At 39.1% G+C, this 15,632-nt stretch overlaps 1 protein-coding gene across 2 annotated transcripts in view; it reads left to right on the top strand.

Moving 5' to 3' along the window:
• igf1ra (insulin-like growth factor 1a receptor) overlaps window positions 1-15,632 on the top strand; it is a 92,584-nt gene that overhangs the window by 10,192 nt on the left and 66,760 nt on the right. For both annotated transcript variants that reach the window (XM_058751132.1, XM_058751131.1), the window contains exon 2: window positions 3,003-3,566. In XM_058751132.1, the coding sequence (XP_058607115.1) occupies window positions 3,003-3,566 (564 nt within the window). The remainder of the gene's footprint in view (window positions 1-3,002; window positions 3,567-15,632) is intronic.

Here is a 15,632-nt window from a genome sequence, read left to right as displayed (position 1 = left end):
GTATGTTTATACTAGAACTTATTATCTTCCTCTAATAATGTCCAATTATTTTATTTCCTCTGTAAAGCAGAAGTACGAACTTTATAAATAAAACCATAAGCAAGAGAGATTTCAGAGTTTATGCAAGCAGAATTTTTCCAAAAGTGAGCAAGAAGTCAATATTTCTGCAGGGTAATCTTTGAAAATATGTAGTCCTGCTTTTAGAAGGAAACGGTTGCACTGGATCGTTTAATCTGACCTGCTGAAAGCAACACCAACCTGACAGGGTGGAGAAGGGTTCAGATGCTTCTCTGACTGGCTGTGTTTACAGAAGAGCCGGATCATTGTGATGGGAATAGGAACTGGTTGAGCTCTTTGGCCTCGGATCATCCTGGAGGATTCAGTGTGGAGGTCAACTGGTGGGCACGTTTGTGTCAGTTGGCTTCATGCTTCTTGTGTGGCAGTTTTAGGAGATTTAGGAGTCTCATTTAAGCACGTTGCACATATTTCTTATTCGGTTTGTGAGGCAAAAAGTTTTTTTAGTTATGTTTTCGGTGCAAACGAATGCATAACCTCTTGTCAAGTGTTTTTTATGCTTCAGTTTGGTCTACTTTTGTTTAACTGACACCATCTCGCTGTCTGTTTCCCACTCTGTGTCTCCCTCCTCTTTGTGTCTTGCCAGACCGTCTGAACTTATTAATGGATCCAACCGGAACTGAGGACTAAAGTTTCTCTTTACCAACAAACAAATTAGTCTTTGTGTGTGAGTCACTTCGGCTCTCCTCCCTCTCCCGGGATTGTGGAGGAGAAAAAAATGCCGCAATGAAACAAAGGAGACATGCAGCTCCATGACTCCCAAGTGCAGGCCTAGGGCATTTGCGATGATATGAGAAAGCAAATACTATTTTCTCGTGGAGCAATGATTTCCGTTCTAATTTTGGATGAGCGTAATACACTGTCAGGAGCAAATAAAGATCTTTTTTAAACAACGAGCTCGCTATTTTTGGAGTAACCTCAAATGGGATTTAGGTTCGTGAAGCGTGTAATTTTTGCAGGAAATTCATGTCAGGAAAAGCGGTTTCCACTCCTGTCAGAATAATGCACAGTAGGCAATCTGAGATTGTTGAAATTTTGACCTTCCTCCATTACTCAAAAGTTCACTGTCTTCTGCGCCTCGCATAGGGCTATTTAGAGCGTGGTTGTAAAGAGAGATTGATAAGGTTGTTTCTGTGTGGGACCATGTGTTCGGGCAGCCGTGGTCGTGTTGTTTTTTTCACGTGGCAGGGAGAAGCTTTTCCATTTGTCTCATAGAGGCCCTGCGATATTGTCTCTATCAGAGAAGGTGACCTAAGCCTCTCTAAGAACATAAAAGGTTTAGCCAAAGGAGCTCATATGTCAAGACTATTCTTCTGCTGATCTCTTTCCCCTTCCAGGACACAGCCCTTACCTGGGGCGGTGGGGGTCACTGTGCAATTTGTTTTGTTATTGTGGTGTGAATTACTCTTCTCACTATTGTGAGAATGTAAACCTTCTTGACGTTTGCTAATGTCCCATGTGTTAGGTTCATGCTACTGTTTAACTGCAATATCTCTTTTGGAATTTGCTTAATATAAGTCTTTCTCGTTTTCCATAATATTACTCATGCAAATGTGGATCATATTGGTTGGCTAAAGTTGTCATGAAAGGAAAAGCCGCTGTAACACAGTTCGTAGATCGGGAAGAAGGAGGCGGGAACCGGCGAACATTCAAACAAGGTTTTAATAAAATAACCAAACATAAAAGTAAAGCGGCAGCCCCTCACGGACGACTGCCGCACACAAAACACAAATAAAAGTCCAGGCCTGGTCCTCTCTCGTCTTCCACTGTCGTCACTCCTCCTTTTATCCTTCCGGAGCTCCTCCGTGGGACTCGAGACGGGCGAGTGGCGCAGGTGTCGCTCATTATCATTAACTCCACCGGCCTCGCTCCGTTCCCACGGCTCTCGGCCCCGCCCCACTCGCCACAGCCGCCCTATCTGTTTTCTAAATGCATGTTGTCAATCTTATTTTGAATGATGCATCCATGTATATTTCATTTTTAAACAAAATTTTGATCAAAATGTTTATCTTCTGGAAAAACCGTCAAACTTGGTGGTGACACATCCTGGACTTTTCCATTGATTTGGTTTGCATCAACCCCGTCCCTCCTCAAGTGATTGCAAGCTTGCATAAATTTTTAAATGCAGTGCCCACATCTCAAAATCCTGATAAGAACTGATTATTAGAACTAAGTTCCTGTCCTACATTTTTATTTTTCGATCTGTTTCATCACAACTTTAAATCCAATATATCTGCAGTTTTTCCTTGTAGTTATTCCTTTTGATTGACAGATAAAACATAAAAGTATTAATTAATCAAACATGGCCTGTGTTTATATGAAAAAATGCATGAGAACAATTTGACAGAATGTAGCTAAATCGATTGATAGTTTGCAACAACAACAGCTAAAATAGCTATTCGGCTATTGGCTGATGATATCCAATAGGCTGTGTGGCCTAAGTGACATCAGATGAAAAGGACAGTTGTTTCATGCTAAAACAGGGAGAGCAAGTTATTTTGCTTTGATTAAACTTTATGAAACTTTACAGTTATTTAAAAGAAAGTACATAGAGTCAGTTTGGATTTCATGTTGACTTTAAATAGAAAAAAATAACCAGCAGCGTCATTAACATGAAGTCTTAATTCTAGGAGTGCTACAGTGTCCGAGATTTAACTCAGCAGATCCTTTTCTAAGCAGTTGTAAATGAAATTATATTTCCACTGTCCCTTGCTCATTACGAATGACAGTGGACATATTTGACTCACTTCAGGCCAATCAGTTTTTTATAGGTGTCTGACCACCTTAAGTAAGCTTGACCCTAGAGGCGTGCTTTATTGAAAAGACCGACTTGATTATGCTCTGATATTAAGTTCTAAAATGTAATAAATATTATTAAAGAACCCTTAAAAGGTTATAACTGTACTTTTCTCTCTTTTCCTTTCCAGTCTGTGGTCCTCACATTGATATCCGCAATGACATCAGTGAGTTCAAGAAGCTGGAGAACTGCACGGTGGTGGAAGGCTACCTTCAGATCCTCCTCATTGGAGACAAGAACAACAACCTCAACCAGGAGCACTTTCGCACCCTGTCCTTCCCCAAGTTGACCATGGTCACAGACTACCTTCTCCTGTTCCGAGTCTCCGGCCTGGATAGCCTCAGCGTGCTCTTCCCCAACCTCAATGTCATCCGAGGACGCAACCTGTTCTACAACTATGCCCTGGTCATCTTCGAAATGACCAGCCTGAAAGATATCGGCCTCTACAACCTGAGGAACATCACAAGAGGCGCGATCAGAATCGAAAAGAACCCGGAGCTGTGCTACTTGGACTCGGTGGACTGGTCACTCATTATGGATGCAGAGTTTAACAACTACATCGCTGGGAACAAGCAGTCCAAAGAATGCGGTGATGTTTGTCCAGGTATCATGGAGGATAGCCCGCAATGCATTAGGACCAGCTTCAATGACAACTATAGCTACCGCTGCTGGACCTCAAACGACTGCCAGAAAGGTAAGAACCTGCCAACCACACTTGATCTCACTAATGTTTGATTTAATTCAGCTTTTATTTCTGATGGATTCACATCTGCTGGCGTTTAGCGTATCGTTCGTTCCTTCGCATGGGATTTGAATGAATAGTGACATGAATGGTGAAACTGAATGAGGCTTAGATTGCATAAGATAAAGCTAAGTTTAGCTAAACCGATGGAGGGATACTGTTTGCTTTGCTTGGGAACTGGAGGTCTGTCTCTTTGGCAGGACCTTGTCAGGTAAATATTTGGTTAGTGTAATCTATGTTGTGTTGAGAGAGTTATGACTAGACTGTCCACCAATTCATCAAAGGCATTGACAGTAGCTGAAAATGGAGGGTCCTGAAGACAAAACAAGGATTTCTGTGACCTAAGGTGACGTTCTGGAAGGAGTCTACGCTAAATCCATCCATAAAAATGTGCTTTTGAACCCTAAATTATGTGAAACTGCACTCTTCAATCTCACCATTTTCTGTTTGACTGCTATTGAATTTGGCTGATTTATGCATTTTTGTACTTTTGTATTTATACTAGTGATGGATTGATATAATTTGGCCATAGGTATGAGGCTCTTCTATGGCTTATTGTGCAGCAGTGAAAGACTGATATATTAGCCAGGGTGATTATTTGGCAATTTTGAGCAATTCTACTGACCGCTTTGTCAGTAGATAGTAAATCATTTCTGTTTTCAATGTGTTTTGGTGATGCTTCAGTAAATTTTGGGCAAAATAAGTTTTCTTTTTGTTCCACCTAGTTCCATCAAGTTCCATATTGGTCGGTATATATGTGTGTGTATATGTATGTATGAATGATGTGGTTCCTACACACCTTATTTTGAAATGTTTTTTTTCTGTATTTATTTATTTTTTTCTTTTAAATGTTTTTGAGGGACTGTTGTGTAAAATTTGTTTACATTTCATTTGCTATTGGCATTAGCTATTAAAAACCCATGTTGGTTGACCACTAGTTTATACATTTGTTTATACATTTTGCAGGGTTAATTTGAGGATGTCAGTTTGGTTAGATATTACAATAGTACTTTGATGCCCTAAATGGCCCTTTCTTGTGGAAAGGGTCAATAGAATGTGAGAAAACCACCTGGCTGGGGCCAAAATGTCTTCTATGACTTCTTATCTCTGTTGTCATGAGGTCAGAAGATATGAATGCCAGTGTGTCCCCTACATCTGACCGGGAATGCCTGGGAAAGTGAACTACCCCGTTATGAATGTTTGCTCCCTCTTCCTCTCCCAAGCACACAAGAATGGTGGGAAAAACATAATGGATGAGAACACTACAGCGCTCTCCCACCCCTGGCCTTCAAGAGACCTGCAGACCATGCAAGTCCCAGGCTCAGAGAAGCCGTTGCAGAGCTGCCCTCCCCTTTCCCTCCGCCTGAAAACAAACAAAGGAAATCAACCCTCTTCAGAAACGTGCTCTTTTATAGCTGGACTATTTGTTTGTTGCTGGTGGAATTCTTTGAATCTGACAATCACGAGAAGGACACAGAGGTGACGTGCTGCTACCCTACCGGAATATTTGATCCACAGCAGTGGGCGACTCGTGAGTGTCCTTTTTTTCCAGTGAGTCTCCTTTGCGCTGCTGATACAGTCTCTTCCCGACAGTCCCGCCCACATCGTGTCAGCACTTGCTCCCCTGCACACCTGTTCAGTATGGTAATCTTGTGTCTGAATGCCGTGTTTTTGCCTTTGCAGAGGTGGGGAGGTGTGAGTCACCTGTATCCAAGGCTCAAACAGTCAAACAAAGAGGACGACTGGTATTCACAGCAGAAAGGATATACTAATGGTCCGACTGATTGATCTGTGTTCTCCAAAGAACTTACTGGAACAAGCAGTGGGCTGCCACCTGTCCGATTGTGTACGCTTCCCGTCAATGTTTCCACATGGAGCTTCAAAGAAGTCAACAATTTGTTTACAAAACCCGAGCATTTTCGCCAGCTTGCCTTGTTCTTGAGGCGCAAATGTTGAATGGTGAAAAAGATTGAACCTCATGAGAGGTAATGACAAGGATAGACGAGGGAACTTAGGGGCATACTGTATAAACGTCCTCCACTGAGTTGTTTTGTCGTGTTGAGGAGGATGCAAAGCTGGTTTCAAATACACTTAAGGTCAACATGAACTCAAAATGGACCCTGTTTACTTTCTTTGTGTTTTACAGTGAATGATTCATTTGAATGAACTTTTTAACAGTTTAATCACTTGATCCATTCTGAAACTTCAACTGTAGGTGGATGCTGCACACTGGTGGTGGATGAGGAGATCCCCTCTCACAATGTAATGCTTAGAACTTCTGGCTCATGTCAACAAGCCCTCATTTATGCCAACTTATTTTTCAACTACATTTCATATAGAAACCACTTTTTACAATCAAATCCTGCCAAAGTCCCGCCTTACATTCCCCAACGCAAATCCTTTTACACTGAAATGGTTCACATTACAGAGTAAAAGTGGGTTGTGAAGATGGATTCATGTTGATTTGGAGCTCGAAGGTTTTCAAAAACGCTGAGGCCATTCTTGTAGAAACTAATTCTACAATGGAGGAGAATAAGAATGAATTGTGGGTGATGAAGGCAAATGATGCCTGATCTGTGAGCACATTTTTTTTCTTTGAACCAGTGCTTTCTAATGACTCAGTCAAACCGATTCACAAATAACAGAGAATTTTGAGTGACTCTGTGTGAATAGAACCATTTTTTGAACCATTCAAACTAAGCGATTCACTGAAATGAATTGGACTTCTGAACAGGAATCTTCAGTGTTGGCTTGATGGTGGCATAGCCTCTCCGTGTCACTCCTTGCAGCCTGTCTGGCTCTCTGTGGAGGACCGTCTTCTCCACCCTTCGGCATAATTGCCTTGTTTTTCTTGTGCACAGATGTTTCTTTAAGGGCATGCAGTGGTTTTGTAGTCAATTTGGATCAGTTCTCTCTCTCTAATTACTGCACTAAGAGTTGCTGTCAGCGACCAATCAGCGATCAGCTCTTGCGTATGTGCGCGAGACTCTGCGTGTTTGTTATGAGATGAGTGTCCACAACAGCACTATTGTTTGCTTTTTTTTCTGAAATGTAAGACCATTAAAGCATTCCTTGCCTGTTCTTGCATGCACTTGTTACCGTCACCTCTGTGTATGCATGCGTGTATCTGGAGTCTGTGGACTTTCCATTTGTAATGCAATTTCCATTTGTTGTGTTTGTCTTCACGCTGACTGGACATGTATGTTTGCTAACCTGCTTATGGCTTGGATAATCTAGCTCTGGTGATAAGGAAATGGATTTTGATTTTGTTCAGGAATAAACTTATTCAAAGGGGATGTGAAAAGTTGTTGAGTTTATTTCTAATGTCGTGAACAATTCAATCTGGCCTTTGAATACACAAAGCAATTCAGTTGGCTGAAAGAACTTTTGGTCCCACTTTATATTAGATGGCCTTAACTACTATGTACTTACATTTAAATTAATCATTTGGTACAATGCACTTATTGCATACATACATGCTTTTACATTGTACTTATATTTTTAAAAATACCTGTATGTAATTACATCTGTAATTAATTTCTGTAATTACATTTATATAACACACTGTTGACCCATCCCTTACACCTTAACCCACCCTTAAACCTACCCATACCACCAAACCTGTCCCTAACCTTACCCGTATCCCACCTCAATAGCAGCAATGGTGTTTTGCAATAAAATATGAACACAATACATAGTAGTTAAGGCCACCTAATATAAAGTGTGACCGAACTTTTAATTGGAAATCCTACAAAATTAATTTAGGATATTTAGCATCTAAACTGTTATTTTGACCATTATTGTTTATTATTGTATGTAACCAAAGCTGTTGAATCTGTGTATCATTCATTCAGTTCTTTTTTTTTAAAGGGAGACACTGCAGGCAAAAACACTGTTTTTTTATGCACCTGTCAATTTTGAGATTTTGGGCTTTTTGGTTTTTCATAAAGTGTTTTTTCAGACTAGTAGAACGAAAACATCCAAAAGACACTGTTAAGTGTTTATTTTATAGCACTTTATCTATTTGTGTCAATAGATTTCAATTATAACATATTTTTATTTAATTTAATATTGAAAGTAGAAAAATGGTTCCTGAAAAAAAGTTTTTCCCCGAAAACGAAAAACAACAACTTCAATATTCGATTTAAACACCCCTTTCTGCTGATTGGTCAGCTAAAGATCAAACAAGTATCTTTTTACATCAACTGAATATAAAAAAGTTTATCTTTTGGTATGTAAATGATTTATTCTGATTGCCTATCCATTATTTAATTTTTTAAATGTTTATTGACTATAATGTTTATATATTTTTTTTATTTAAATAATTTTTAGAAACTCATTTTACTATGATGCTGACACCAAACTGACAATGTTGTTGTAAAGTCTAAACAGAGCCCCTGGTGGTGACTGTAGGTTAGTGTATGTTTGTAGTGTGAGTGAGTGTGTGTGTGTGTGTGTGTGTGAGAGAAAGAGTTTGTAGTCTGTGTGTGTCTCTGTTCTTTGTCTTCAGAAAAGTTTTGCAATGGCAGGTCGGTTGATGGCGGGAATAGGGGGGGACTGTAGAGAGGAGGCATCCAACGGATGTTCCCAGGTCCATGTGAGGCAAAGTGTTGAGGAGAAATGTCACAGAAATGTCAAGTGTACAAGCACAAAAACAAGACTCCTCAGCGAGGGGGAGTGAACCGTCAGCCCTCCTTAATCTCCTCCCTCCTGCCCACCAACCTCTCCTCCCTTCCCACTTATTTTGTCTGTTGGTTTTTTTTCTTTACGGCCTCTCTCAACAGTTTTACTGCCATTTCCTCCTCTCTCTCTCCCTCTCTTCCGGGGCTCTTATCACGGGCTGTTAACAGCTCTAGCCGTTAGATAGCTCTTCTCACTGTTTACACTCCTGGCCCCACCACCCGCCTGCCTGTTACTCTAGTGACCCATCCAGTTGTTTGCTCGCTTGTGGCTTTGCTGACATCGCGTGTTTGTGCTCTTTGTGTGTGTGTGTGTGCGGGTTTCGTGACTGCACCTACTCTGTGGTCTGGTCTGAATGGGCCCCTCAGGTCACTCTGATCCAGACAAGCATGTCTTCCCTCCCCTGAAAAACACGCTTGCTTACCCCAGACAGGAGAGGGGAGGGGGAGAGGATTGTTGGATAACGGGGTCTGAGCCCCCTGGGCTTCAGGGCTGCTATACAACCCCAAACAACAACGCAAGCTCCTGTTGTTGTCCCGAAGGCTAGCTGATTTGTCTGATCAAACCTTTTTGAATCCTCTATCGCTCACATACCTGGGATTGTTCGCATTCCTCAGCTGTGGCACATAATGCGCAGATTGCAGCTTTCCTGTGTAAAGCACAGATCAGCTCAGATAGTGCCATCTAATGACGACTAAACTGACTCTCTCTTCAGAACGGAGCTCAGTGTTTAGTCATGAGTGCTACTGTTTTTGTGATGTTCAGTCCTGGTCAGTCAAGTTGATCTAGAGCAGGGGTGCCCAAACTCGGTCCTGGAGGGCTGGTGTCCTGCAGAGTTTAGCTCCAACCCCGATTAAACACACCTGAACCAGCTAAACAAGCTCTTACTAGGCATACTAGAAACTTCCCAGCAGGTGTGTTGAGGCAAGTTGGTGCTAAAGTCTGCAGGACACTGGCCCTCCAGGACCGAGTTTGGGCACCCTGCTCTAGATCAACTCAACTCTTATATAAGTGAGGCTGTTTGTCTTGTCAGTCTATCTATAGGTCTGTCCATTGATCGGTCTATTTATCATTCTGTTTGTCTATCTTTCTGTCTCTTTGTCTGTTTGTCTATTTGTCTATCTGTTTTTCTATTTATGTATGTATTTGTCTGTTTATCTATATATTTGGATATTTATATATTTGTTTGTCTGTATCTATTGTCTGTCTGTCTGTCTTTCAAACTTCCAGTATTTGTCTATCATCTGTCTGATAAATAGACACAGCTAGTTTACAATCTATCTATCGAAATCTGTCTGTCTGTCTGTCTGTCTGTCTGTCTATCTGTCTATCTGTCTATCTGTCTGTCTGTCTGTCTGTCTGTCTGTCTGTCTGTCTGTCTGTCTGTCTGTCTGTCTGTCTATCTGTCTGTTTGTCTGTCTGTCTGTCTGTCTGTCTGTCTGTCTGAAATCAAAGACATACAAACTGCCTACTAAAGAAAATATCAGTCACAAGTGTCACAACTTTCACTTTACTGGAAAATGTATGATCGTAAGTTTATCTTGAATGTTTATATTTTAATTCCCCCATTGGTAACTCCCCTGTTTTTGTAACAAAAAGATAATTTTGGAACCTGTGTCTGTCGATTTAGAAATCTTTAATATGAGGCTGATGTACCAAGTGGAGTAGTTTGGCTCTGAAGCAAAGACTTTCACAGTTTTGCAGATGTCCCTGGATGTTTGGAAATTTTGAAATCCTCTTTAAATGCTTTGCTGTACTTTCTTGCCCGCTGTAATGATAGAAACAGATACAAGATGCTATGTGAAGACCAGGATGTGTTTGTGTTATTTGAATAGACTTCAGTAGTCCGAGTCAATGCGTTTTGGGATGATAAAGGAGAAGCACATGAAGACACAAGACACGGGGGTGTCGAGGAGTGGTGTCCGTTTTTGTCAGGAGGATGTTGTGTCCAGAGTCTCATCCCTGTAGGTTGTGTGTGTATAATCACTAGCCTTGCTCAGACATGTGTGGGAGGTTTTACATGTCCTAATGTTTTTCTAAAGCTCTTTGTGTAGAAATCTAGAAAACAGGTTTTCTTCCATTTCCATCTGCTGAGAAGGCAAACTTGTTTGCTTATTAATATGTAACCAAGTAAACGAAATCAATTGGTGTACTGTCCTTCTCTTGTCGCAAACATGCTGTCTTGTTTTTCCTTCTGGACATAAAAAATCCCCTTCAATAATCCGATCAGATCTTTTTCCAGTGATCTGAACTGGACTTGACCCGGAAGACGACAAAATCAGTTTATTCACAACTGCTTTTCCTGCTCAGCTTTACGGGATTCTATTGGACTTTGTGAACCATGGAGGGCATTAGAGCTGTACAACTGTAACAAAACCTATTATTGATGATCATTTGCCTAAATATTGTAGGCCTAATCATTGTTGTTATTTTTGTGTTATTTAAGTGTCCGGTAATGTCTCTTTATCTTTACTACTTTATTTCTGTAAAAGTGAAGGAATCTGCTTATTAAAGGCTGGAATGCACTACAAAAGTTGCCATTACTAATTAGCTTCTTTAAATGCTTCTTATCAGGTCTGTGATTGGTTACTGAACTGAACACTAGTCCTAGATATTGATTAGACCTAAATAGAATTATGTAATGATATTTGTATTTATGCTTACTTATATTTTATCCAAAGTAACTTGCATTGCATCAAATCAAATTATTTATTAAGGAATCAAATGATCTGTTATGGTACAATAATGCAAATCATAGTCTCAGTTATTTATTTGAGTGATTGTGCTACTCTAAAGGACATTTTCAGTTACCATATGGATACCGTTGTGTGAATGAAACGACAAAGGCATTTGTTTCTATGGCAGCTGCCATGTGATTGAAGCAGCTGTGGAGCATTAAAACAAGCATCTATACATTCATGAGTTTCCACATATTTATTGCCTTATATACATAGTGCTTCTGAATTTATAGACTATTAAACATGCAGCAAAAATGCTTGAATAGCTCTAGGGTTTGTGATATTTATTTAATGCAGAGAAGAGAACCGTGGGATTTCTTTTTAGTAAGTTGAGGTCGTGTTCAGAGACTCTTTTGTCGACTTCTAAATCTACACAGACATGTACCCACGCACTTCATACAGCTGTATCTTCACCCTACACATTTTCCTGCGTGTTTGTGTGTCTCGTCTGGTGGCTTTGTATGAAGAAGGCAGTGAATGTAGGCATACGTTTTTTGTGTATGTGCGTGGATCTGGCTGCTGCCTTCTGGCTAGCTCTGAACAGAAGTCGTGATTCATCCGCCGCTCTCGACACTCATTCATAAAAATCAGCACGAATACTACGCTTTCCTTTTGGAGCGCTCAGGGGGCCTGGCATGTCCACAACATGTCAGATTCTTCTCAGTCCAGGTTACGTGGCAGGAATGACGAATGCTCTCTCTGCCACCGTGGGTGTCCTCTCTGCTAGTTGGCAGAGCTGGCATAGTGTGGCACCATCCGTCTGAATACACACACTATTTTGTGGCAGTTGAATTGAGAAGTGGCACAGTTCATTAGCATTGATTTTTTTTTTTTTACTTTTACTTTTTGATGCCAAAGACCCCAGATATGATGATTTGCCTCATGTCTCATTTGTCACTGTGTGAGGAAAATAGTGAGGTATTATAGAATTAATTAATGAATAAATAAATAAATACAGTGCCCTCCACTAATGTTGGCACCCTTGGTAAAGCTGAGCAAAGGCGGCTATGAAAATAAATCTGCATTGTTTAACCTTTTGATCTTTCATTCAAAGAATTCTAATCTATCATTGAAGTTAAACAATTGAAATTGGGGAGAAAATCTAATGATAAAATAAATGTTTTTCTCCAATGCATGTTGGCCACAATTATTGGCACCCCTGGAAATTCTTATGAGTAAAATATCTCTGAAGTATATTCCCATTCATATTTACATTTTTTTAGCATACCAGGGAGACTAGGAGCATGAAATTGTCCAGCTATGACTTCCTGTTCCACAGGATTATAAAGAAAACTAAGGACAAATTCCCTTAATCATCCATCACAAGGAGTAAAACCAAACAATAAAGTTCTGATGTGCAGAACAAGATTGTTGAGCTTCACAAAATAGAAAGTTGCTGTGAGACAAAAGCTAAAGCATTGAAGAAATTTTAAGATTTATTTCATCATGAGATTTTCTCTCCACTTTCAATCGTTTTACTTCAATGATAGGTTAGAATTTTGTGAATTTTTTGAATGAAAGATCAAAAGGATAAACAATGCAGATTTATTTTCACAGCCGCCTTTGCTCAGATTTACCAAGGGTGCCAATATTAGTGGAGGGCACTGTAAATCTCACTATTTTCTGTAATAAAACAAATTTATAAAGAAATAAGTATTTGGATTTCAATTAGCAGCTATGATGCAGGACTAGGGGTGGACGATATACCAGTAGACACGATCAACCGCTAGAAATTTGTCAAGTGGTAGAGATTTTGGACTATCGTCTTTATCGCTGTTACATGCTCACATGATGTTGCTGTGCTACATGGTCACGAAAAACGTAATATTTGCACGCGTTTTTAAGCATTGCAGTTGAAATGCAATCAGCAGCGAAACTGAACTCATTTCGCTATATGCATGCGCTGTCAGAAAGACAGAAAGTATTAAACAGAGTTACTTTTGCTGCTTTATAAGCCTTGAACAGTTAAATACAAACACTTGTATGCGTCTTTGCAAGTATACTTGTAAACAAAGTAATTTAGGTCTTAAGGGAAAGCAAACAGCTAAAAAAGAAACATGTGTAACTGTATATTGGATCCGGGCAGCTCTTAAAGTGACAGCATTCTAATATTTCTGCTGTCTGTCATTCATATTAATGAAACAACAAAAGAGAGAAAATCTCTCACTGCTCCTGACTAAATCACTTTTGTAACTTTAATAAGAATCTATTTTTAATTTACACAGTGAAGAACTTAATTCAATGTATGTTGCATTTTTATTTATTTGCTCTAGTTTTTGCTTGTAATTAGTTTCTTATTCTTATTTAATCATTGACTGTTTACTTGTTTTCAGTGAGCTTGAGTCTCTTTTTTATTTAGGCTGGTGTTATTTTTTATGTGATATTTTCTGGTGTTATATATTTTGTGACACTAGTGACAAGAATTATGACATTTATATGGTATCAAAAATGTTGATATCATAAAAGACCTTATTTAAAGCAAAAATAACTATATTATATATATCATTATCGTGAAATAAAATTTCTTATATCGTGGTAATAAGATTTTGGTCATATCACCCATCCCTATGCAGGACATTGTAATTTATAATAATTATTATTAGTTTTTTTTTTTAAACACTATTTGTCTTTGAACTTATCTGATGATTAATCAGACAAGATTTGGCCATTGCGAGCCACGGCCACCCAAAAGCACTCTTCCTGTGTGACGGCACCTGCTTTCTCAGTGCCGCAAGTGTCCTGTCACTTGCTTCAGTGACGGATTGCATCTGTAATGGATGTGGTGTGACCTTATGTTGTCAGAGAGAGGAGTTATAGAGATTTGATTCCTGATTTGAAGGACTCGGAGGTGGTTCTCGAGACTCGAGCGGATCGAGAGGGCAGAGCAGCTGACAGGAAGGAGTTCATGACCAGGGGTGAAGTTACTCACGTATCCTTTCTTAAGTGTGGTGCCACCTGTCTTTTGCATTAGTTCCAGTGTCCCTGACTGCCTCCAGCTCAACGACTGTTACGTTAGACCCCTTCACATTTCACATGCCAAAGACTACTATTGTTTTTTATACGTCTAGGTGACTATAAATTTACTGACGTTTCTGTCAGAAGTGTACTGTAAATAAAACAAACACTTGGAATTGAGTGATATCAAGTGCTAAAATGTATGGTATTACATAAATGATTTATATAGAGCTATGTCTCAACATAAGCTACTGTTCAAAAGGTTTGGGTCAGCAACAATTGTCCTTTTTAAAAGAAATTGATAAGAATAATAAATGATTCTTGAACAGCAAATCGGTATGTTGTTAAAAATGTATTTAGCATCACAAGAATAATAATATTTCATAATAATGCTGTAGTAGCCATGTCTGATCTGAGGCTGATCTTTTCAGTTAATTGGATGATTCAGCTCACAAAATCAATTTTACTTTAAATATTTATTTAAAACTCCATGTTTATTATTCTTAATAATAATAATGATAATAATAAGTAATAAAAGGCAGGACAGTAAACTGACTGAACTGTAGGCTATTGGTGGAAAAGCTCATATTCCATGTCTCAAACTCTGTGGTACTCGCAAAGGATTGAGTTTTACAAGCCCTCATTCTTTCTTTCTGAATGAAGTGGCTAAGAGCTTCTTAAAATTGTTTTTTATTGGTTAGAATAACTCAGAGGCACATCCTAAAAGCTAAAAATTCACACGCTTGAGTGTGCTTGTTTTAGTACCAGTGTGTGTCAAGCTAAATCAAGCCATGTGTCAGTTTTTGTGTTCATGTATGGCTTTTTTTCCCTTGAGAGAAGCCACATGCTTGATTCATAGTATGTGCGTGTGGTGTGCGTGAACATAAATAATATACTCAAGCTCATTATTGTGTAAGAACGTGCGGGAAGTGTGAGGGAGTTCAGTGTCTCCACAGGCATGTATGTGCTGTGAAGATGAAAGGCAGTCATAAAATTACAAAGGAAATCATATGGAGTTACTCAGCCCATTGGAATATCTCTGATAAGCTCAATCCCTCTTTAACCCTTCCCAGAATCACTGATTGCTTCGCCTTGATTTATGTGTGTATTTCTTTTGAAATTGTTAAAGATGTAGTGTGTAATTTTTACATCAACTGACTAGAAAGAACTGGATTTTTATGTTTTCTGAAGAAAATGGGAGCGACTGCCTGTGTATAATTTTTGGCCGTGTTTTGCTATGGTGTTGTTGGTGGTTGCCAACAATATTAATTCTAAGAAATATTTCAAAAGCAGCAATGATTTCTGAAGGATCTTGTGACACTGAAGACTGCAGTAATGGCTGCTAAAAAATTCTGCTTTGTCTTCACAGAAATAAATTACATTTTAAAATATATTAAAAAAGGAAACAGCTATTTTAAAACATAATTTCACTTTATTATTTTTTTTACTGTATTTATAATATTAATTAACTACATGTACTTACTATATGGTTATGGTTAGGATTAGGGTTTGGCTAACAGTTACTTGCATGTTAAAGAATAACAAACAAATACAACTCATTATATACACTATAAACACTTTAAAAGAAACAGACATGTAGATGTTTGTGGAAGATGTTTTCTCTGTTTTGGAGGGATGATCGTTT

This window comes from Onychostoma macrolepis, chromosome 18, assembly GCF_012432095.1.
Source record: "Onychostoma macrolepis isolate SWU-2019 chromosome 18, ASM1243209v1, whole genome shotgun sequence".
In the NCBI taxonomy this organism is placed as follows: Eukaryota; Metazoa; Chordata; class Actinopteri; order Cypriniformes; family Cyprinidae; genus Onychostoma; species Onychostoma macrolepis.
The sequence above is the reverse complement of the archived record's forward strand: the minus strand, read 5'-3'. Positions and strand labels throughout refer to the sequence as shown.